This window comes from Diplotaxodon limnothrissa, linkage group LG2, assembly GCF_057381915.1.
Source record: "Diplotaxodon limnothrissa isolate DT_005_m linkage group LG2, D_limnothrissa_male_GT1.1, whole genome shotgun sequence".
NCBI lineage: Eukaryota > Metazoa > Chordata > Actinopteri > Cichliformes > Cichlidae > Diplotaxodon > Diplotaxodon limnothrissa.
Genome location: NC_140597.1, coordinates 38,551,488 through 38,577,547, shown reverse-complemented (window position 1 = coordinate 38,577,547; position 26,060 = coordinate 38,551,488). Strand labels below are relative to the sequence as shown.

The window sequence follows — 26,060 nt, the reverse complement described above, 5'->3', positions numbered from 1 at the left end:
TGCAATTATAGTCACTTTGAAACAAAACTAGTCTTTTGTCCAGCCTGGAAAAGAAACGTATTTCTCCTTCCACCTGGTGATATTTTATATCTTTACACGAATTAATGTAATACTAACATTAATTGTAGTTTGTAATATTAATTTTAACATTTATTGTAGGAAATATGCATACTTGTATGGTTTTGTGTCCCCAAATTGGTTCTCAAGTTGTGGGATATTGCTTTGTGTTTTCATTTTTAAGGATCTGCATGGACTCATAATCATATTTGATTAAGGAGGGACCCAGAGCTAATTTGATTAGGTTATTTAGAGAAATATGTGTTTGGTAATAAACATTTATTATGATGAAAAAGTTTACTTTAATAAGCGGGAGAAGCCCAGAGGACATGCAAGCTTAATTGTTAGATGTTAAATTGCAATGTTGCGATGTTGCCAAGATAATGGGCAAGGAAAGGCCCTTAAGTCAAGGCAATTAACCAAACAGTGGTTTGATTGTTGTTAAATTGATTAGAAAATGTTTAAGTACTCCATTTGAAAATTAGCTATTGTTTCACACAGTTTTAGGCTGCTAGAGAATGCTGGGCTTAATGATACATACGTACTGAGTTACAAATGAGAAAAGTTGTTGCTCGGGTTAAATTATTAGCGTTACACATGTTGGGAAGTGTCATGCTGCCTTTTTAAAAGCAATAAAGGCTTTCACAATACCGAAACAAATACCTGGACATCCCCAGCAGAACCCTCTATATGTAACGCCGCCTGTGTTATTTTAACTTGAAAAAACAGCTTAGGTAACACTGCACATCGAGACTTTGTTCTTTCTAGTCAATAGCTTTATCTCCCAACTGTTGATCAGTTGTAGCCGACAAAACTAGTGATAGATATGGCAGTTTGAGTGTCTGCTCGGTGTTGCCCAGAGCGACAGCCGATGAAGACACACAGAGGGAGGTGCAGGTTAGCGCCAATCCGTTTGCTCGCCCCAGCATCAGTAGTTTCCTGATTAGAATAGTGGAGAAATCCGCGGCTGGAGGCAGGCTTTATGGCCATCGCTACCCCACATCTCCCCACTCATTAGTACTTTACAGCCGAGCGCCACAGCATATGGCAGCGTTGCTACTGATTCCCATTTGAGGTGTGTTTCAAATGGCTGTCCCTTGCCGAGCCACAAGCCTTTGGCAGTAGCCATTCTTAGTGTGTCTGAGATGAAGATAAATATCTGGATTAGGAGAAGTGGTTGAATTTTTTGGGCCACTGTCACTACAAAGGATGCTCTTCAGAACACAAATTACAGGAATAAAAGAAGCTTTTGGTGTTTAATTGTGTCATGCTGTAACTACATTCCCTGGGAAAATGTATTATTTTGGGAATACACAAAACTTTAACCTAGCAGTGCTAACTTGCATGTTATTGGGTTTTTCTGGGTTTTTTTTAACCTGATGTGGATGTGTTTGATTATGGGTGCTTTCTGATGGACCTCATTTTGTGTGCTTGTATTTGTCGTGTTCATTCTTGAACACAAACGTTTTTACTTTTACCCTATTGTCTGGGATCATCAAGTGTTACCATATCCTGCATATGCACATGTACAGTATTTGCTCAAGACAGGAATGAGCTATTGCCCTCTGTGGTACCAAGACAATTTGCACATGTGTTTTATGTATTCTCTAATGTATGCAAGCATTATTAAAAATTTAATTTGGTATCTCAGAGGGAAATGCAACACCATTTTCTACTCTGTGATACCAAAGAGAGAGAAGAAAACGCTGCGGTATCCAGGGGACACTGTACATGTGAAAACACTTGAGATGGGACGTGCACTTGCCAGTGTTGTCGTTTTCTGTTGGATTGTTTTTCACACTGTGCCCTCCCTCCAACAGAACATACACATAAAAACATTGGCTGATGATATGGTAAGGTGCTTGGTTTAATTTTGGTGTGATTAGTTTTGTTTTACATCCTCTCACGTTTTCTTATAGCTGCATGGGACTTTTAACTGAAGTATATGGATGGATCAAATGTGCCAGAAGCAAATTGTTTAAATTGCCATTTTAACTGTATATGAGTTACATCATGTGGCAAAATGATACCGTGGGTTTTTACACATTAGCAAATAATGATAAGTCTGTCCGCAGTAGCGCTCTCTAAAGCTGTGCCGTGAAAGACATTTTTTATTGTAGTGCACTCTGCACCAACAAGGTCTGTTTGCCTAAATTTTTCATTATGAACATAACTTAGCCCTCAGCATCTCTGCTTTTGTAAGCAGGTCATAGATCATTTAGTGTGCAATTATTAGTAGCACTTCTGATTAGATGGTTTTACCTGGGGCCTTTTTAATATCCTTAGTTAACAAATAGCCCGACGCATGTAGTATTACATGAGTTTTGGGATGTACAGCCAACATATTATTATTACGTACTACTGCTGCAATAATCAGCTTTCAGTATGTTTGATCCATCCGGTAATACTTCAGTATACTGACATTTGCGACATCGTGTATGTCATCATTATATGTCTGTCTGTTAATTTCATTTATATCTGTTCATTCATCCAGCATGTTCTCTCCCTTTGATAATACTAACAGTGACTGGTTGCATGCAGTTCATATACTTTTCTGCTTTTACACTTAATGTTACTGCATTCATAAGAGTAGGATTAACCAATTAATATAAAAAGGAATGTCTCTTAGTACCCTACCCTGCAAACTTGCAAAGTGGCATTGTATGCTAGAATCACTTGAGCATAAACTGAGCAATCCTGTGGGTTTGACGGTAAGTATATTATTTAGTTGTTTGTTTATTTTTTAAGTCAAACTGGAATCTACTAAATACAGGTGTTTGCTGTATGCGGCAGATATTTTTTGTAATTATTTTCTTCAATACAAAGTAAAAATGAAAGAAAAAAAATCTATAGTTTTTTTCTGTTTTAACCTCACTTTCATTTGTTTGCAGAAACACATCTGTTCCTGAAATCAGTGCATAATAATCGTGCTGTCTTTTGATAGCAGGAGACAATCTTTCAATCTAGTTGTTTTAAAAAATGTTTTTTTTTCTTAATGATCCATATACTTTATAGTCAAAACAAGCTCACTGGCAGTGCGATATTTTAATATGTCAATGAATCTGTTTTCTTTCAGCGTGATCGTATTACCAGTTTTAGGAAAACGGGGACGAAGAAGGAAAAGCTCCTGATACAGCACCCAACAGATCCCCTGTCTACCCAAACTGAACTTCCTGTTCCTCAGCCTCTTTTTGATGAGCGGTCCATGAACCTCTCAGAAAAAGAAATCATTGACCTCTTTGAGAAGATGATGGTAAGCTTTGTGTTTCTCTTGCAAAACGTCATCTGCTGTACTAAACAACAGTTTTATTACAACCGCTAATTCCACATAATAATAAGTAATGAAAATTTCACTATGAAGCACAGTGCTGTTATTTTGAGTATGTGTGGAGCTAGTTAAAACAAAAAAGGGCTTGAAAGGCATTTTTTATATCTATATTTCACTACAGATGCATTCTTGTTTTGCTGCTGGGGGATGATAATAGAATGATTGCTCTCCAGACCGACCCTGGTTTTATACAGTGTCTCTTAAAAAAGTCCTTTCAAACAGGGATGATATGCTGTTCTTTTAACTAAATAAACAATTTGATTAGCATTAACAACATTATGATTGAAACCAGGATCCCACAGAGCTGTCATCTAGTCGAGACAGCTTTATCTGTGGATTTAGAGAGATAACTGTGATTTTTTTTCAGTGCTTTAACGTTAGCATCAATCCAGGACTTAAAAACCTTGGTGTAACTTATACGTTTATAGAGTTATGTCCATACCATCTTTGTTAAAGCCCCACAAAACAATATTAGGATGACACACACAACCTTTAGTACCTATGTGTTAGCATGATATCCTTGGGGTAATGTAGACAACTCCTGCAACTCCTTCTTACTGATCCTCATTTGAAGTAAACGGTGTGCAATAAATTAACCAATTTTTATTAAAGTCTATTTTCTGGAGTTTACCGTGATGCTTAAATTATTTTTAAATAGCTTGTCTTTAATTTTAAATATCCAGTAATCCCATGGTTGTATTGACACAACCATTTTTATTTACCTGTATCTCTGCTGTTGTCGAAAGACAATTATAAAAGCACCACTAAACTATAATGTAGCACCGGATGACATATATGTTCATTATGAAAAATGCAGGCATAGATTATTTTGAAACAACACCACAGTCTTAATAATGGTGGAGGCTTTCACAGTCTCCAGAGATTAGTTAGTGGAGGAAAGAAGCCAATGCTTGTGATTGAGAAAGTATTTTGTGTTGTTGTTCTTTTTTTTTTTTTTTTTTAATTAACAATAAAAGAGTCGCTGAAAATTACGTGGTTTATAATTGATTGTGTCAGCATCATGTGATTTCTCTCCTGTATCATGGTGTTTATTTTGCCCAACCCTGAAGAAGGCCTTTTTCGCCTCAGGTGAGACGCCCGGGCAGTACGGGTTACACAGGAAACTTCAGTGTTGTCTCTCTAATTTTGCTGCGTCTGCATTGCAGCTCTAATAATGTCTCAGTGACTGAATCTACATTGATGTGTGACATGCATTCATACTCGTTTCGCCATAAATTTGTATTTTTCAAAATACTTGTGTACAGATTGCGATAAGTTGCCCAACAAAGTTGCAAAGCAGTATAAGCAGATAGGGCTGCCACGATTAGTCGACTAGTCACGATTAGTCGACGCGTCGTTTGAAGCTTTGTAAGATCACAAAAGACGCAGGAATAAGTAGTATGATTTAAGAGTGTAATAACGCACTGAAACAGAAGATGGCAGCACTGCATGTACAAGGATGCCAGCTGCCGTTAAACCCCGAAGAAGAAGAAGCTGTGTCCCAGAATTCATAGCGCAGCTAGTTAGTTTTAATATTACTCTTATTATTCTTTCTGGGTCATAAAATAAACGTTTAACATATTTTCAGGCGAGAATGTAGCTGTGTAAACCTCAAATATCTGCTCAGTTTATCAAGACACCACATATTTTCAAAAGCGCTCCGACGTTTTCTGAGACGTCTGTTACCCACTAGCTTGATAGCTAGCCGGGAGCTAGGCTAACTAGAGCCGTGAGAACAGCGGACTCCCGGCAGATCGTCTTCAAACCCACCGCTGTCTTTCGCTGCTCAGGTTAAACATGATATATGAGTCACTTAGATAACTTAAAAATGTTGTTGTTTGGCTTTTTTTAGTATTTTATTTGTTCCTGAGTAAATCGGTTTGGCTGAGATTAAAGTTATAGTTTTTACACAGCTGAATAAATGTCAAGCAGACAGCTGATCATCAGAAGTGTGAGATGCTCGAGAATTTACTCCGGTGTCCTGTTATATTTTAGATAGCAAGGAGTTTATTAAACTTCACCGAAACAATCTGCAGATTTCATTCAAATTTAATAAACTATCATCTTGTCTTTATTTTTAGTTAGCACATACCTGAAACACTTAAAGCTGTAAGCTAATGATAGTTATATAAGAGCAGATGCTGCTGGTGCAATAAGCTGTACTTTTACGTCCAATGGGTGATGATCTGATTAGTCGACTAATCGCAAAAATAATCGGTGACTAGTCGACTATCAAAATAATCGTTTGTGGCAGCCCTATAAGCAGAACTGCATGTCTCTCTGACATCTAGGAACTACTCTGTACTTTGTCTTTAGAATTATTTATGGATAACAACGTTAAACACAGACTTCGGCCACTTCTCAGTATTAGTTCATTGTGGTTTCTGTGTTTTCATTGGATTTGTTGATATAAAAGATTATGGAACCAATATTACCTTTTAACTGAACCAAAATGACCTGAGATTTATAGAAAATGTAAATGTTTTATATTCAGATGTTAACCTTTTGTGAGGCCGGTCTCCACCTACGTATTCCTTAGGCCAGTGTGAGAAGTATCAAACTTTGAAATTCACTTCGCACTCATCCGTGGGGTCAAAGCTCTGTCACACTTGTGATTTTCTCCATTGAAATGCATTTTTGGCCTTATGTACTGCAGGATTGAAATCTTACAAAAAGCTTTCAGCCCATCTCTTTGAAGTGAGGAGCTGAATTACTCTGGCTTCATTGCATAGGTTGTGTGTACTATTGTGGATAATGTCTCTGAGTGTGTATGTGTGTGTGTGGTACGGTGGCTGCCTTTCCTTTTTTCTCATACAATGGTCTTTATTGCCAGGGCCAGAGAAATACGACCAGTGCTCCTGGTTTTCATCAGGCGAGTGCTCAGTGTTTTCTTGCCTGGGTGCTCATCCCTGTCACTCAGTTCACCTCTCAATTACTATGTTTGTGCTCACAGCGGCGTGACATTAAACCCAGGCTTCAATTTGCTCAGTGACAGATGACACAGAAGGCATGTTTGTTGGTCTGACATTTGACAGGCCTTGACACTTTGGGTTGGGAAGTATAATTACAGTAATGAAATTAAAATTTAAAAAAGGGTTATTTACTTATGTACTTTTTAAGCAAGCGCTATTTACACTCATAGACAGTAAACTTTTCTGGTCAAACCTAGTAAACACAGAACTGTGGTGTGTAGTTTCTTTTGATGATAGTAGCTTCTCTTCAACATCTATCTGTTCAACACACATTCCAGTTGCTCTCTGTCTTCTTTGTCTCTACACCCATTCTGTAATTGATTGTTATTATGGTCCTACATGTTGCAGTCTTGATGTCTAGCTGGCTTCAAATAAAGGGCTGACCCATGGCATATTAGTGAGACCCCCTACTGTGCGTTAATGACTAGCAGGAAAGTGAAAATACTTTTTTCCGCTGCAAAGTGGTTACACATTGCGCCGTGTATCTCAAAGCTTAAATAGCACGTAGCCTATTACTGAAAGGTCATCAAAAGGGTTTGTCAAAATATAGGAAGAAACACTCAGTCAGTGGCCAGGAAAGCCAAATGAACTCTTTCTAGAATTTTTGAAACCAACCATTAAGAGCAGGAGTATATTTGTAAAAGTACAGGGGGAAAGTTAAAATGCATGGAAAAACATTTACTTTCAGCGCTGCCTTAGGAGGGCATTGTGTTTGTATGTCTCATGCGTTTTGTCACGGAATTTCCTAAGATGTGCACAGCTTGAATTCACAGGATCTCATCAAAATGCGTAGACATAAATCAGTTGCTGGAATTTCATGTATTTGCGTCTCACTAGAAACGCAGCTATAATGCTGTAGTCGACTTCACTAATAGCACAAAAACAACATATAAAAAGAATTGACTGTTCTGTTGAAGATTTTTACTAAACCTCGAGGTATCACGATAACCACAGTCCTTTTTTTAATGTGTAGAGTTATGACTGTACACTAGCATAGGCGTGGTGTTTTGTGAGGTCAAACGCATGAACTCATCTCCTCAATTTAGACCGTCTGCCTGATGGTGTGAATATGGCTGCTGCATATTGGCACTCTCCTCCCAAGTTGCCATTAGCAGTCGTGGCATTATTGCCCAGATGATGGTTTTACTTGGCTGCCAGCATGAAAACCTGCAAGAGCATGACATCCATACTTGATTGATTCGACTGATTTGATTTCTGTGCCAATTTGTCTCTGTTTCCGCTCTTTAGAGAATATCTTTTTCGAGCAGGGGAACGGTATTGAGGTGCGCGCAAAGACAGAGGAGCAGTGAAAGAAGAATGTGACATTGCAGTGCTGCTGTGGCTAGTTTGGGGTTTTATGTGCCTCTCTGTGAGCCTTGTCAGGATGAACACTCCTCGTAATAAGCTCCTATGTGATCCCTCAGCAGTTCCACTCTGCACCAGGACATTAAAACCAGCCCACAGGAGAATTACTGCATGTGCCCTTACACACTCATGGATCAGACTTGAGGCTAGTGGACAAAATAATTGATTTGTCACAGTTGAAGCAAAACATTTTATACTTCTACTTTTCTTAGATCCAGTTTTCCCCATAGGGTGAGCACTCCATACTGTTTTCTGCCTGAGATGCATTTGATGGCTCCCATTAATTTTCCCTTTCAATGATACAAAGCCTGTAGTGCCCTGGTTTTGCTCTGTTTTAGGCTTACCACACCACAGGATTTTGGAATTTTAGGGCCATCTTGTATTATTTTATATATATATTTTAGAAACTAAACACAGCAGTGAGTGTCTAACGGTTTGCATTGTGCTCAAGATTTTAATATTAGGGCGCTTACGTCCACATTATATGATCCATGCAGTAATTTCTTTTACGCCTTTTTAATACAAGGGCAAACTCATTTTATAGGTCAAATCATAACCTTAAACTATGCAATAATTTGATGAAAATCTGTCGCAGTTAATGAATACCTGAAATTTACCATCCACAGACTTTAGCAGATGCTTTGTATCTTCCCTGGTGAGGTGCTGCCAGGCCTGTGGTGCAGCCATCTTCAGTTATTGCTTGTTTGGGGACTGGTCTTTAGTGAGTCAAACACCTGCTCAGTTGGATTTAGGTTACTGGCTAGTCAAGAGCTTTGCACAATACGTATGAAAACTCGTTGATTGCTTCGACTGTATTTAGGACGAAGCAATCAGCAGAAAGTCTGCTGTGTTTTTATTGCCTGGCTACTGTAGAAATACATTCTTAGTCGATTTTGCCAGACCAGTGTGAGACAAACAAGGAATCTTTGTCCCCGTAACTTCGCCGTCATTTATACAAGCTCAGATCTCCTCATTTCAGTCACATCAGCAGCATAGGCATGATATCTTGAGACTCCTTTTTATGTAGCCTGTGAGGGTATAATTAATAATAGAGCATTAATCATTTTGGAGGCGAAACATGAGGGCTCATTCCTCGAGTTTGCCCCCTGACAAGCGTCCCGCAGGCCCACTGCTCCTACCCCTCCCATAATGTACTCACCCCATCACATTTTGCCTCCTTTATTGAATGCCAATTAAGCAGATAAATTAGCAGGGTTCAGAGATTAATTGAAAAACCTGCTGGTTTCCTTCAGTGAAAAAAACCTGCCAATTGTAAAAGTTTCAGCTGCACTTTCTCCCCTCCTCTATCTCCCATAGATATTAATGATTTTTCTAGCTCAAAGGGTATTTACTAGAGGAAATATGCTTGAAGGAATTCAGGTCACCGTGCCCCTGGATGGAATTCCTGCCCATGCTTCGCTAACAAATGAAGAAAAACCTTGTGAATCAGGTTATTTGTGGTAAGACATTCAAACAGTGTTCTTACTTTCAACTCACGCGCTTCGTTTTTTTCTCTAGCTGAATTTTACACTTAACGGCATGAAAGGAAATCACTGTCAGAACAGATCAACGTGTACTAAAAGACAAATGATTTTCTCTGCTTCCCAGCAGAGGGCAGCATGCCTCCACACCTTTAGGTTCGCCGTTCTAAAACCCCGAGGAGGATGTTTTTTCACTCTGTTCATTCTACCCATCTCTTTGTGAGAGAGTGCTTCTGATAAACATCCCCCTCCATTCTAATCATCATGTCATTCCCTAGCTTTTAGTGCTCTGTCCAGCCTTCGCTCTATCCCTGATGTCTCTCACATGAAAGACCTCTTTTGTGATGCAGAATTAAAGTAGCATGAAGATAATACTCCCAATAACACACAGATGCTGCCTATCCAGCCTATCTGATGTGATTGCATGGCCTCAATAGAAGCAGTGTGTTTGATTTTGTTCTCCTGTTCTGAGTTGGGGTGTACAGTTTTTATTGCTGCAGCCTTGCTACTTTCGTTTCAAGGGCTAATTATTATTGCCATTATTTTCTGCTGCGGAGCCACGTGACTTTAATAAAGAAACAGACAGCAAACTTTTTTCAGCCATGGAAACAGGATTTTCTATTAAAGGATTTTAGTGGAAATGGAACAATAATTGTGTGTTTGTTGAAAAAGCTTCTTCTTGTTAGTGAAACCATTGTGCTGTAAATAACCTTGTAACAAGTTTGAGGTTGTGAAATGCAGTTGATTTGAAATGTTTTATTAAATTCAAGTTCAAATGTCAAGTATTTTTGTAAAATCTGTTTTTACTTAAAACTGTTGAGTATCACAGAGCTTCATTGTTAACATTTTGACTTTCTTGTTGTGTAGGAGGACATGAACCTGAATGAGGATCGCAAAGCGCCGCTGCGAGAAAAGGACCTGAGCACCAAACGCGAGATGGTGGTCCAGTACATCTCAGCCACGGCCAAATCTGTAAGTGAGAGAATGCATTTCAGAGTTATGTCTTTATAAGCTAAGATATATTGTACAGTTGTAACTGGTGGGCTGCAATGTCACGACACTTAACACTCCTCTCTAGAATGACAACATGATGCTTTTTGCTTGCTTTGTCATCTGCTCTTGCACACGCTCACTTTTGCTGCCTTTCTTCACACCTCATGCTTGAAATCCACGCCTTTGATTGCAGTTTTGATCTATATCCCTTACTTCTCCTCCTGTTGTGCCAAAATCTTCCAGATTTAAGGCAATCCCTCACTTACTCAATCATAGGTGGATGGTCCAGTCACATGCTTGCATGAAAACGGTTGGTTGTCCAGGTGTATAATTGCATGTGAATTTTTGGTGGTGTCTTCTTGCTGCATTATTTGTTTATAAAGACGAGAGGCACTGCAATCAAACACAGGAGTGAAATAGGACAAATGTCTGACCAGTAAACCTGTGATAATTCTTTACACTGCACCATAGCATGCTTTACCATTTAGTTTTGCATGCTATGGATGCTTAGCAGAATTATTTTGTTGGTCTGTTGACTCTCAGTTGTTTTAAAATGAGATTAGATATAAAATTAATTAAAATGATTTTGCCTGTTTTGTGTTGGAGTAATTTGGTGGAGAGGCGATGCTTAATCATTTTAAGCAATAACAGTTTTGGCAGCGATCCATGAATGTATGATAAATTCTTGTATTGTCTATTGAAGTTATGGCCAGCCTCGTGCTGTAAAATTCAGATCACTTCTGAAGAAGAAGAAGAAGTAGAAGAAAAAGTGATTTCTGTCCTCTTTGTTTCCTGAACCTGGTAGCTCCTTCTTGACATCATCATTTATTACCTGCCTCATTGTTATGGTAATTAACTGGCATTATTGATAATGATGATTATCCGAGATGATTGAATTCCACACAGGGCCCATTATGCTTTGTGAGCACTGATATTTTATTCAAATGAATAACGTAATCCATGTAGTCAAAGGACAGAGGACAAAATGGGATGTCTGTCAGCACCCTGCTATCACATTTAATAGGTCTGAAGAAAGGGGGTGGTTGAATGTCAGTGATGATTGTGTGCGTGCTGATTCATGCAAGTGCACATGCAGTCACACTATAATACAGGACAGCTATATTTCCAAACACCATTACATACCAATAATACATAAAGATAATGTGCTTCAACTTAATAGTTTGCCATTTCTTTACACATGATTGCAATAGTAATGTGACACGGCTGCCAATTCGCTGCAGTTAGCAACGTGATACACAACAATTATTCCTGTAACTACAGTATGAGAGAGACAGGAAGACTTTTATTTCAATGTTTTAGAGTATATCAGAGATTATTCCAGGAAGAAATTCTGTTATTTTAAGAGTATAAAAAAATATAAGACACAAACAAAACAAGAACAAAAAAATGGCCAAGTTGGATAATTTAGTCATCAGTAGATTTGTTCTCCTGTTTTCAATAAAGTGTATTTATACAATTAATTGCCTCGCTTTCTTTTACGTCCTGATAGATGAAAAAAGATATTTCTTAATGTTACTTTATTTAAATATTTACAAATGTATGTAACAGTAAAGCTTCCTCAAACCGCCTTGTAGTGTTCCTTTGCTGTTGGACTGTGTGATGTGGGTTGTGGTAACCCAGTCACTCATTGCTGCAGTGTAGTTTGTCAGCAGTTGCCTTACAAGTGTGAAGAGGGTTTAAATTTTTGAGACCTTTTATAATTTAGACTTCAAAATCACCATCATTTTTTTCCACTCAGTCTGCACGAATGAGCCTATATGTCTGTAAATTAAAGGTTGGACATTATTGGGAGCTAATGCTGCATATGGGTGCTAATACGCATGTGAGTGGTGATTGAATGTAGGAGTGCATTTTGATGTCTGTCTGTCTGGATTCTCTGTCTTGCTGTTGTGCATTCAATGCTAATGTCATTTTGCTCATCTAGCAAAGATGTATGCTGCATTGGGAGGTTGTGGTTTTTGTTGGTGTCAAACGGCTACAAACATGCTTTGTTTGTCTTTTTCTTTTTTTTTTACTCCACACGCTATTTAATAGGTGTCTGATTTGCACTTACCTTTCATTTCAGTCATTGAAATATAAGGGGGACAACCAGGACCATTTCTTCCACACTCATATGTAGTCAAATTTGTGTGTAGACACTTTAATTCACCTCTTTCTTTCTCAACTTAATGCAGTTGCAGAGAACGTAGATTTGGAACTAGAAGTTTAAATCAGTAAATGCTGGCAGAACAAGAAATATCCCCCTTGTATTGTGTAACCCTTTTCTTGTCTGTCTCTGCAGACTTGCTCAATTGAACATGTGCCTTAGTGTCCAGGAATAGGCAGTATTCCTGGAGTTCAATAGCTTTAAGTGCTTCAGGTTTCTCTCACGGGGTGCTCCTTTCTTGTATGTACAGTATATTCACCTTTCATGCTTACTGACATACCACATCCAACTGCTGTTTGGCTCGAAAATGACATAAAATGGGAAAAGACTAATTCTTACTTTGTTTTCTCTTGTAAAATATGTCTTTCAAAGGGAAGTTAAAGCTTTTCTTCTTCTCTCTCCTGTGAATTGCCACCTCTCTCCTGGTCTGTTGCCAGGAAAGTTTGAGAACACTTCCCATAGTATACCAGGGTGCCTCAGCAGGGGTCTAGCAAATTACCCCCAACACAAACGGGATGTCTTTTCACAGGAGAATTCCACATTAACCCTGTTCATTTGAATATGAGCTGTGTTTCAGTGGAATCCAACGCTGCTCTTGCACGAGTGTGTCTACTGACATCATTGTCCATCAGCTTTGCATGAACAGCTGCACTTCTTTCTCATCTTATTTTCCTGTGCTTTCTTCCCTTTACATATGTGCCAAACTAATCTAAACAATTGATACTATTAGAATTTCTCTGAGATTTAGTTTTGACTACCAGCAGTGAATATTTCAGTGTATAATTCCAGACTTGCTCTATCTCATCCAGCAAAGGTGTTATGGCAGGGTCTTAACAGGGGGACGTTCTAGTGTAATTAACGAAGTTTTATTCAAATATTGGTTTGTTTGATGCAACCAATGTGCCACCTTCTTCTCTGAGTGGGACCTGGATTTGCTGAGGTCATTCAAGCACTTTATTGTTAGCCTGATAAGTGTTTACGTAATTATTTGGAAAAAAGAAAAAAAAGAGTAGACATAATTGTATTTGTTCTGAATAAAAAAATCTGTATACTTGCACCTATTGACTTTATACGTGTGCCTATTGACTTCTCCTGCTAAGCATCAGAACTCAAAAGGTAGTAAAATGAGAAAACTTGTCCTTGTTTCAGAAAAAGGTGTTACATTGCACCCAAACCAAAAACTCGTTAGTGAAACTGTGCCGTTCCCCCTTAAGCTCCTCTCTGACTATTATCTGAACACACTAAAGATAGTGTCTGCTATTTTGGTCAAGCTGCTATGAAATAATATTAAAAATACGTATTTGATCTGGTTGGCATCAATATCCACGCAAAATATCTGAGCTCTGAGTTACATCAATGTGACTCATTTCAAGGAGTCTAATCTGCAGGATTCAGGTAATGCACCGTCTTAAATAGTGATATGCTGCATTCGCAGGAAAGCAAGGAAAATGTAGTTAGAGTGTGAATACAAAGTAGTATTTCTGCGATCAGGTGATGACGTGTAGAAGATGCTTTATGTGATGGAGTGATGGAGAGGGGAATCAAGCATCATATGGCCACACATCTAGAGAGTTTGTGCGTGACAGTAAATGAAACAAAAAGGTAGGTTTTGTACTTCCCCTCTCTGCATACTAGAGAGACGGGGTACCCTAGTGTGTCCTGTAACTTCCTGCAATCAAAATGCATTTCTTCAGAAGCATACGGCAGAGAAAGAAGAGCTCAACCACAGATTAGAATACATTTACTCTGCTGACAGACACACTCCTACTGTGAAACAAGCCCCACAGTTGCAGTAATGAAAATCACTTCCGTTACCTGCCACTATTGACAAATAACAAGGTTAAACTTCAAGAATCGTGCTGACTGCATGGGTTCAAGGTAGCTCCGCCACGCAAATTTGACACCTGAAGCCCAACGTTAATGGCAGCAGATTGATTTCAGTCCACAGAGCCTCTTTGCCCACACTAGCCACTGTTCTGTTCTGTACCACTCATTCAATCAGGCAGTCACAAGGGCAATCATATTTTATCCCCTTAATCATTTAATTAATACCTTGTGTGGAAGATGGCATGACTAAACATGACTTCCGCTTTTGTTGCCGCAACTTTTACTTCGGTGTGTTTTCATATGCCGAGCAAATATTCATATTCAAAATAATTGGTAACACTGCAGCTGCCAAACGCAGACATTATCTTCAGCATGTGACGACAGTTTTGAATGTTCTCTTGTTGGCTTTTTTCAATTGTAAGTGTATAGTGTGTGCTTTAATTGTGTGAAGAATTTTTGTGATGTCCCATAAGTTACGCTAATGCTTCAACGTGTAATGGAGAGAATTCTCTGGCCTTACTAATGATTGTGCTGTTTGTGTCTTTTTGCACATTAACCTCCTCCGCTGATCGCTGCATGCAGATAACTGGGAGCAAAGTTGCGGTAAGTAGCCCATTATTTATTTAGCTTGTGAATCTTCGTACTTCTGTGTATCTGTCTTTATTCACTCCCTAAGCTCACAAATACACATTACACATCATTTTATCTCGTTTTGGAAGGATGTTGAGGAGCGCATTCTGAACTGTGCAAGTGAGGGTCATTTCATTTTCTTTTCATTTTCACCTGTGATATTACTAATGGGCTTTAATTTGAAAAGGCTATAAACTGTCAACACTTTTCCTGCATGCAAATTTTTAGCACTTTAAAATGAGAAATCTTGAAATTATACAGCCTGAAAGTGAGTCAGGACACCTTTTGTTGGTTTTTGCTGTTTCTCTTTGAAATTGATTGCAGTGTAACTTCTATTAGCATTTCAATACTTTAATATCCACAAAGAAGGATAGCTTTTACACAAATTCTCATAATCTTCAATCTAATCTGTTTATCAAAATCATTTTAATGATAATAATAATAATGGATCGCATTTATATAGCGCTTTTCGGGACCCCTCGAAGCGCTTTACAATACCACTATTCATTCACTCTCACATTCACACACATTTTGTCTGTGAGATACAATGCACATAGAGAATATGCTGTAAAGCTTCTCTGACTACCCCCCACCACAGGGGGTAGCTCTACACGTCGCCTTGCTGTTATTTGGCGCTACATAAATAAAATTCAATTGAACATGTTTAATTTGACAGATGTTCTTCCTGACACAACCCCAAAGGGATTCGCGTTTCTTTTTGAGATCAAACGGAGGATCTTTCTTAGGTGCACATGTACCACACTTTGGATCCACATTAAAAATATACAGTATAACACTTAAAAGGACTTTGCACACACTCATAAATACTGTACACAGACACACACTGACCCACAGTGCACTGCAATATTTTTCTGCCTAAAGCAGAAATATTCGACCATATTAGGATAGTGGAAAAATTTATGGTTGTTTATCAAAATTTGCTGTCAACAGCTCCCCATGTGACAGGAACACGACTGGTTCCTTACAAATGCTTATTCTTCTTCTTCATTTTACTTCAGGTAGTTTACTTGAAGTATACTATTGTAATTTCCCACAGTATTGGCAATACACATTCATTTGTTCACATTATAATATACAGATTACTTATTTTCACCTACGAAATGGCATCCCTCTTTTGTAAAGAAGAAATTATTTTGTGTTTTTTTTTTTTTATATCTACTGGTTCATAGTTTGGCAAGTGTTGAATTGTCACTTTAAACTGTGGCTTATTACCTTTTGAGAGCTTTGTGAGGATTAGGAGGACTGTAAAGCTTAACAGAAACCCACAGACAAAGTAAAGTAGCACTGTGTGACCTGGCCTCTGCTCTGCTCATGAGCTCAGACAAACCTCGCTCTGCAAGGCATTTAACAGAACCATTTGTATCGATTGAGTTTTCTCCTTCTTTGTCAAACTGTTCTTTTGTGCTTGAGTAGCTTTCAATCAGCGGCAATGGACGATTTGTTTTCACTAGGCATAATATGACAAAATCATACAAGTTTGAATTGTGAGACCTAAATTAAGAAGTTCTGCAAACCATGCAGGCACCCTATCAAATGCATTGCTTCCAACTCAAGAGCATACTGATTAGGGCTGCCACGATTAGTCGACTAGTCACGATTATGTCGACTATCAAAATCGTCGACGACAAATTTAATAGTCGACGTGTCGTTTGAGGCTTTGTAAGATCCTGAAAGACGCAGGAATAAATAGTATGATTTAAGAGTGTAATAACGGACTGAAACAGAAGGTGGCAGCACTGCATGTACAAAGATGCCAGCTGCCTTTAAACCAAGAAGAAGAAGCAGTCTCCAGTATTGTAGCTGTGTCCAAATTTACGGGCTGCATCCTTCGGAGGCCGCATTTATAGGCCGATTACGTTACAGCGACGCGACGAAGGCTTTCCAGATTCAAAGATTCCTCCAAATGTGTCCTCCTTTTCCCCGAATTTGAAGGATGAGTCGGATGTATCCTTCGTGGCCCAACCTATCCCAGAATTCATAGCTCGGCTCAGCCTATTCCAGTTTCCAACAATGGCGGCAGCTACTTAGTTTTAATATTACTCTTTCTGGGTCACAAAATAAACTTTTAACATATTTTCTCGGCGAATATAGCTGTATAAACTTCAAATATCTGCTCGGTTTATCAAGACATCACATATTTTTAAAAGTGCCCCAACGTTTTCGGAGTCGTCTGTTACCCACCCGCTCGATAGCTGGAGGGTTGAAGGCTCACTGGAGCCGGTGTAAAACACCAGACTCCCTTCACTACCTGTTATATTTTAGATGGCAAGGAGCAGACGCCTGAGTTTATTAAACTCCACTGAGACAATCTGCAAAATTCATTAAAAGTTTAATAAACTATCATCTTGTCTTTATTTTTAGTTAGCACATACCTTAAACACTTAAAGCTGTAAGCTAATGCTAGTTAGCGGATGCATGCTGGTGCAATAAGCTGTACGTTTTACGTCCAATGGATGATGATCTGATTTGTCGACTAATCGCAAAAATAATCGGTGACTAGTCGACTATCAAAATAATTGTGGCAGCCCTAATACTGATGCGTTTGTAACCTCTGTGCCATCCCTCTACCAGTAGCCCATAGATATGGCTAATATACAGGCAGGTATAAACTGTCATTCTTGAAAGCCCAACTGAAAGCTAGTGGGGTGCAGATGGAGAGCATTTAGCCGATGATGGCCTACAGTACAACTCCCTGCTTTGCTGGCAGATTCCCATTTTCATGCTGTCTGCGTGTGTCGGTTGGACAGAGTGCTCTCTTATGTGCTGTAAGGGAAGTGTTGGTTAGGATTGTCTGCAGGGAAAATACAACTGTAACTTCTCTGTCTAAGGCATGAAACCTCCCTGGCACTCTCCTCATGGAGAATGAGTTAGGAATACAGAGACTGTGGGAATTACCTGTAATCCACTTTGACCATTGTTAAACTGTACAACATTGCAAAGCCGCATATGCTCTCAATGTGTGGATTCCCTATTAATGCCCCTATTCTGCCCCTGTGTCATCAAGTTTGTGGTCTTTACCCTTGATGTTAAGATTCATTGTATATAACATATACATATAAGTAACTGCATGTTTTACGCAGTGCGCTGCAGTTCCCTGTACCCACTACAATGGCTTTATAACGTCAGGCTTTGTAAAACTTGGCCTGATTTACGTCACAAGTCAAGGGCCACATTGTAACAATACATCAATGTCTACTGCAGTGTTAACGTGAAAGCCTTTGATTGTGAGAGGTTGTGTGATGCAGGCAAAAGAAAAAAAGAAACTGCAATCTCTAGACCACAGGGAGGTGATCAATATCTGTATGACTGGACAGATGACTGCTTATTTCCATGGTAACATCGTGGTCAGTTCTGAGATGTCAGGTGGTGATGGCTGGTGTGGTTGTGTGTGTTTTCAGTGTGTGGGTTGGACCAGAGATCCTAAAACGCATCAGACAACCTGAGAAAAAAAGTCAGAAGAGGCTGTATCGGCTTCACTATAGCTGATGAACTTCATAAACTGTCTTCTTTTTTCTGCTGCATTGGAATGTTGGCATTTTAATTTCAGTGTAGCTAAAGATGTCTTTAACATCAACTTTATTTTCTTGTGTGCAGAGTTGTGCGGATGTATGCAGTTATGTGATTGTGTATGCTATAGGAGGATAGGAATACATTAGAAAAATCTCACATCCTAATGTCATGGAGTATAACTTAGTTCAACTACAAGGTCGTTTTCATTAATCTGTTCAAATGTGGCTGTATATTCAACATTTAAATGAAAAGATGTTTGTGTGTCTATCACGCACAGCATTGCAAAAGCACTAAACCTTGATATTTTCCTCATTTTTGAGATAGTTTCATTTGCAATCCACCTGAGGTATTTTATTGATGTATTTTTTAAATCATTATTTTCTAAAGATGCATTTTTCCTCACTAATTTATTAGTTACTGTTAAAAGTTAATCAATACCTTAGGTAAAAATTCACATTCAGAGCATTCAGTCAATATGCAAAATTTGGACATAACTTTTTATGATCAGCAGTCAAAACCCCTAAATTTCTTTTTTTAGAGAGAAAGGCAAGAGAAATGCACTTACCCTTTAGCACTGAAATGAAGGATGTTGATATACATTTCTTTTGTTTTATTGGTTGATATTATATGTATCTCAGGTGAATTACCTGTGCTCCTAATCTTCTGTGTTAGTGCCAAGGATTTTTGGACAATCTGTTAGCAAATAGTTATCGTTAGGATAGAGAATCGCAAAGCATCCAGATGGGAAACAAGGGACATAGAAAGAGAGTTGCAAGGATATGAGGCATACATCTGGCTCCTCTTTAACTCCAATCAAGTGTTTGTTCACAGTGCCAGGAGTGCTTGTGAAGGACCCTAAAAAAAGGAAAAAGTAAAAGAAATATGGTGAGCCTGAAAGGAAATCAAGGCACCCTCCCTCCCTGCTTACCTTTTAAAACCACATACCTCAAAAGACTTTTTGTTTCAAGCAAGCTATTAAACTGGGTGCTGAGGGTTGAGCAGATTTGATGTGGCACATGTCCTTGGTTCTTTAAAAGAACAGGAATGAAAAATTAATCAATAGCGTGTGCCTCCCATGCCCTGAGCCAGTGTTCAACATAGATTCTATTTTAAATTAAGATCAAGGAAACATGCTCTGGAGGGGACCGTTTCAATAAGATGTTTCTTTGATTGGCTGAAAGCAAATTTTAGAGTTCTTCTGATTGACATAAAAAGTTGCCTGAGAGTGAGATTAGGAAATATTTATTTGACAAAATACTTTCACATAGGATATCTTTAAATATGCTTTGCTATCATTGTTAATAAATACTGAACATTTGTTGCTTTAATGACTCAAATTAGAGGAAAATTCTACTCCCAGAATCCTTCACTGGGATGTGTTAGGGCGCTAACATGTAGACTACAGTTTGAAAACCCAATGGTTATCATTTGGGGCTCAGATGTAAATATCTGGATAACTAGTCATGCCTTACTGTTCTGTGCATAATTTCTGCATTTGACTATGGCCCACGAGTTTGAGATGATGGAGAGAAGCATTCTTTATGTAGGAAAACCCCGTCACACCTACAAAGTCAAGCTGTACTAATGCAGTTGAGGGAAACGAGCCCACACTGGAATTGAATCTCTCTGAATAACCTGGACATCAACCTGACAAATCCAGGTTCCTCCTTTCTGCTCCATTTGCAGGTCAAAGGGAACCCTTTTGTCATAAACAGTTTTATAGGCATGTGCCTTTCTTCCTTTGTGAACTCATCGATTGTATCATTTGCATCTACAAACGTTCCTCTTTCCATCCTTTTGATTCAGGTTGATATCTTTTTCATTCGTCCTTAGATCTACAACCAGATCTAAAACTGTATCAGTCTCTTTTTGTGTGTTTTTGATATTTTTTTGTGTTTGAAAGCATTTTGTGTGGTGAATCCTGTGATGTTATGGTGGTGAAGTCCTCTTTTGATCATTGACAAGGAAACATGTACATCCTTTCTTGACTTGTTGTGGAGGCATAAAGGGCTCTCTTGTCATTGTTCAAATGTTTTTTTTGTCCATGAGAATTGTGCTTCTTTGTTTACCAGTTCATTTGTTATGTCGTAGCTTTGTAGCGTATCCAGGTTTGGTAGACTAACCACCTTTTAATGTCAGATTTGTTCATTTATAAGCTCATTATTGTCTTCATCTTACTCATTATCAGTTTTTTCTTGTTTTGTAAAAACAGTCCGGTTACTATTATACCCTTGGCAGTTATTAGGCAGAACATGCTACATTTGCCACAATGCCTTACAACAGGTTGCTCGTTCATGCTGCTCTAGACATTTTAGTGGTATGGTTTGGGTCCATTCGTCCCCTCAGACAGAAGGGTCACTGCAAATCGATACAAAGCTTTTCTGAGCAATCACCTTTGTCTAATGATAAAACTTTACAATTCTGATGGGAATGGTCCTCTCCAGAATGCCTCCAGCCAATGGCGATCAGAGGTCACTGAATGGTTTGATGAGTATAAAAATTAATCACATGCTACAGCCTTTGTAGTCACCAAATCTCAACCTAAATTAACACCTGTGGGAGACAGATGGACTTTTATGTCAGAGAGTGCTTTCGAACACCAAGTAGGAGAACATTTTTGAGGAAAAACTCACAGAATGAGCATCATGGCACACTGAGGCTCTTCTAGGAAGATATGAGGGTTCAACACGGTACTTTATAAATACTTTTATGGATAACTTAATAACATTGTAAATATGTAATAGCTATCACAGTTGTCATGTCATGTTGAACTTTTCCTACCAGCTAATGTTGTTTTTTTTGCCGAATGACTTGTCTTCAGGCATTTATGGTTGGATTGACCTTTGCTGGCTGTGGAAGAAGCAAGGTTTTAGCTGTGACAGAGGCTGGGTTGTGTGGGAAGGATTAAGTCAACAACAGCTCCCACGGGGGATGAGAAAAAGAGGTTACTTTCCATCAGCATTTGTCCTCTTTTTATTTTTTGTGCTTGAGTTTTTATGGGTTTTTTCTGCCTTTTCTGCAAGCTTCTCTCCTTCCTTATTTCTCCCCTCACACATCTTTTCTATACAACATATGTCTTTTCAAAGGAAGAAACAATCATTCCTCTTCAATCAGAAGAGGCGAGCTGAATCTCGTTATTTTGAAGGGAACATGAAAGGCTGAAGTGGTCACAGTATGCTGATATTGAATTGAACAGTGACTATGGCAGTGCTTTATAGTCTCCCTGTATTTGTGTTGGTGTGTCCACATGAACGTGTTTCTGTGCTGGTAGTAAGAAGCACTGTTTTTCTCCATGAATTTTCAGCACACTTGCATATCACAGCGACGATTTAGATATTGCACAGGAGAGACTGGCTATTTTAGAGAAGGGCGGGGAGGAAAAAATAGGATTCTTAGTTCTGTTGATTGCATATCTGTGAATTTTATGTACTGTATGCACATCCCACACTAGTGATGGAGCTTGTGAATACGGGCTATGCTCTCAGTTGTACATCTCTCTCCCACAGCTCTGTCAAACACTCAACAGCACTGTCGGCATGCTCAGCTCGGCAGGAGGCTCCTGCAGGGCCGCATTAGGCTCCATAAACTTTATAGCATATTTTTACAACCCAGCTCTCTGTATGCATCCACCATCACATCCCATCGCATCTGCTTTAACTGTTCACACAGCTGTGAAATTCTGTGTATCCCCATGTTTTATGGTTGCTTGCTTCTCCAGTCACTCCCGATTTCTTTATTTGCTTCTTTAGCTCTTCGATACCCTCTACATCTGTGTATATTTAGTAAGTTATTTGCTTTGGTTGATGCGGTCGGCTTCTTTTTCTAGATGTGATCTCTGTGAAATGTGGGCTCTGTCTGAATATGTCAAGATTTGCATGGAGAATGCTTGCATTGGGCGATGTGAGAAAGCACTCCTGTTCATAACCTTGCCAGGCTCTCTTTTTGTGCATTTGTAGTCATTCCAAATGCAGACTTCACACTCACTTGCATTCCAATGTAAGAAGTGCATTGACCCCGCTGATCTGTAATATCTCTGTTTTGTACCTTGGTAGTTGAAGGACAGGTAGGAAGAAAAGGTAGCTGTTGACAAATTGACAAAGTTGTTGCAGATGTTGGGTTTGGTGAGAGTCACATTGACGGCCTTTTTTATAATCCCTCACTATTCTTGCAGTAAGCCCACCAGGACCTGTGGGAGTGCCCTACTGCTCAGTCAACTAGTCCACTCAGCACAACAGCGTGCTAACAAGGTATAGTCTCTGCCTATCAGCCGCAATGCTTTCATAGCGCTGTCATACTTGGACGCACAAGAGTAAAGCCATATAATCGCCTCATCAACAGCCAGGTTTCCCCTGATTCCCTAGACAGCTCTCTGCCGTAATGATTGGTGACATGATCAAGGCCAGATCACTTGCTGTGTTATTGTCTGGCTTGCAGTTTCTTTTTGAAGGGTGCTCTGGAGAGATGGGTCATAGTTTTAAACTGGAAACCTTCAAGCTATATCACTTTTTCGCTGTTTATTGGCATCATGTGGCTAGTTCGCTTGCCGCTCACTAGTTAGTAAATGGATGGAAGAATAAATGAATGAACAAATGAGAATACATTAACTAGTAATTAGGACTGTGCAATTAATCCCATTACATTTTTTTTTTTGCTTCAAACAATTATGAAAATAAGATAATTGAGATAAAACAATAATTGCGCTCCATTCTCTTTTGCCACAAAGCTCCTGTTTTGTGTTAAATACAGAGCATTCTGGTCTTTAAATGAAGAAAAAAGCTAAAATCTATTCAGTTATTAACCTTTGATTTTAGGGTGGTCCACAAGGAACACTAGCAACAACAGAATTTTAACAACTGTAAAATGCATGATGAAAAAAAAAGTAAAAAAAAAGTCAGTGAATAATCGTGTCAAGTAATTGTGATCTCATTGTTCACCGGCATAATTTGGATTATGATTCTTGCAGTATTTGAGCAGCCCTACTGGTCATGCACTAGATAGAAACACTCAGGTTGCCATGATGTACTTTAGGCTTGGTTGGTAAAGCGTAGTTCAGCTGTCCCAGAGAATGCGAGTCTTATCCTGAGTGAGTTGGCAGCACCTCGCATTCATGCATGCTGGCTGCTCTCTGCTTGTGTTAAAATGCCAAACTGGTCACAGTTTTTTGTGAATTGCACGGGGACATCTTTGTGTGCTTTAATTGTGCACAGCCTAACTTTATGTATTGAAGACAAATATTAGTATTGAGATTGGGTTTTGGGTGCCTCACAACAGTGTTGATAACATTGGATCTTAGTCAAGTACAGTAGCTCATCGTGGACGATCGTGGTCTGTCTCTGCTCAGATAGACATGGCAACAGCTGCAGTTCTCCAGCCACTAATGCAGTACTGAAGGCTAGCACTTGGTGGCAGTGGGTACCCATTGAATCGACCAATACATTGTTGCACCACAGGGGCTCAAAAGCCACATTGTTGCTATGGAATTGACCTAATGGGTTTCTTGCCGCCCATGCAACACACGGCTATGTGTGCCACTAATGCCATTTGTTAGACATCTGATCTTTAAAAGGAAGAATACATGTGAAATGGCTCAATAGGACTCAGGCAGGTCTGTCTTCTCTAAAGAACAACTTTCCCTTACAACTCTAGAGATGGAAAGGAGGCTTGATTCATTTATTCATTTATTGTTATTTTTCCTTCAACCTAATACAAAAGTGAGACTGCCTCTTACATGGTGGAAGAGCGCCAAACTCTATTGGGTACACTCGTTGTTTTTTTTCCTTTTGATTTTTCACTTGCATAATCTGGGCCTGTAAGGAATTATGTGTTCCCTTGCCTGCCATTAACAAGACCCATTCTATTGACTTCCCATATGCTACGAATGATCAGTCCAACGCTAAAAACAGATTTAGTCTCTTAACAATGAGACGTCAGCTATGTTTATGGAACAACACCATCGATGTCTCTGTCCTTCCTCCTGGTTGTCTGTATACATCCCTTTATGCTTTATGCCTGTACACTGACACCATATCAATGTCTCCCTCTTTTTGTGTATTCTATGCAGTTGCTTTTCCTCAGAGATACGAACATCAAACCTTCTGACCATATCTTTCCATGTGAACCATATTTGCTTATTGACAACCAGTGCTCTTGAAAAGACACATTCGTGGCAACATGTGTTCTGCTGGAGCATGGTCTTGGTCAGGCGTGACTTTCAGTTACAGGAGAGGTTGTTTTTCAGGATAAAGATTGTTGATCGAGCGCAGCTAAAGAAACAGCTTTGCTCTTCAACTCATCATTTTTTTCCCCATATTATCATTCATCTCAGGTGCCCTCGCTAACATAAGGCATCCATTTTTAATGCACAGCCATATGGTGATCTTGTTTTTTCTCACAGGTATTGTGCCAAATAAATATAAGTAAATGGAGCAAAAAATGTATTTATTCACATATATGTTTGACTATATCAGTTGGTAGACAGGATGTATCAAGCTCTTCCTTAGAATGGAGCCAATTACTCGATATTGGCCTGAGGCTGATTTGATGGCAGATGTATAGCGTTTGTAATAGTGATGTCCTTGATGTTGGCTATAGACGCAGCATGAGGTGGCATCCAATCATGCTGAGATGGCTGACCTGTCTCTTTATATCCTGAGTGGTCTTGAGAAAAATGATCTTTCTTTCAAAGCTGATTGGGTGAATGCTTTCGTCATACCTGAGATGCAGGCCTTGAGTCAAACAAAGTCTGCAGCTGGATGTAATAAAAACATAGGACCTTACAATGCAGACCCCTGATGTGTATAATTACACAGTCATTTAATAAGACAAGCAGCAAATTCAGTGTCATGTGTGAGGTGCTTTTCTTCTTCCCTGTCAAGATTTCCCATGTTAGCTTTCAGTTGGCTGTCTCTGCTGGCGACGGGTGTTGTTTGCTAGATTGTTTGTGTGTCACCTCACATGTCTCTGTGTGAGGAGGAGACATTTGCCACCACAAAAGAATGAAATTGAGAGGGAAAAAGTTCTTCCAAGCCCTGCAACTAGAACAAAAGAACAGAAAAAATCATGATGTTATTATCCCAGCAACATCTTCTGAGCTTCTGATATAAATGAACTAAAGGTTCTAAAATTGTCATTTGAATTATGCCTTTCATCTCCCCATGGTTTTTAGCGAAGCAGTTCAGCCCAAGTCTCTAGTGAATGTTTTTTCTTCTCCTGTTTGCATTTCTGAACAAGCGCCGTAACTGTAATGAATTCTATTATTTTAATACCAATTACTGTTAGTTGGGAGCTTTTTCACCACTGCTGTCGTGCTCTCAGAGGAATAGTGTTGTTGCAGTGTTGACTGCACGCAAGCCATGATGGTGTTTCTTCATATTTCCCTAACTATCCATATTAATGTAACTTTCTGCTGCATACAGTATGTGCTCCATATACAGGACGAGTTTACATTTGAAGCAGAAGTAAAGGAATGAGTGCAAAGAAGATTCATTTTTTTATTTATTTAGTTGAATTACATTTTCTTTAATTATTTGAAAATTATACAAGCCAATGAAGTGTTTGAATTAGGAGGGGAAAAAACTGAATAAATAATACTTAGCCTTTCACTCACTGCATATTTTTTCTTCTTTGGGGAGGTTTATTACATTTAACAGTTTTTTATTATTTAAATGATATGATGGCAAAAATAGTAAAAGGCTAAACATGGAACTTAA

General features: G+C 39.0%; 1 protein-coding gene across 7 annotated transcripts in view; it reads left to right on the top strand.

The window, feature by feature from the left end:
- diaph2 (diaphanous-related formin 2) overlaps positions 1–26,060 on the top strand; it is a 378,450-nt gene that overhangs the window by 12,038 nt on the left and 340,352 nt on the right. For 6 of the 7 annotated variants that reach the window (XM_085363442.1, XM_085363433.1, XM_085363437.1 and 3 more), the window contains exons 3-6: positions 1,878–1,910; positions 3,134–3,310; positions 10,071–10,175; positions 14,773–14,793. In XM_085363442.1, coding sequence (XP_085219568.1) covers positions 1,878–1,910; positions 3,134–3,310; positions 10,071–10,175; positions 14,773–14,793 — 336 coding nt within the window. The remainder of the gene's footprint in view (positions 1–1,877; positions 1,911–3,133; positions 3,311–10,070; positions 10,176–14,772; positions 14,794–26,060) is intronic. The other variant, XM_085363427.1, reaches the window with a different exon arrangement.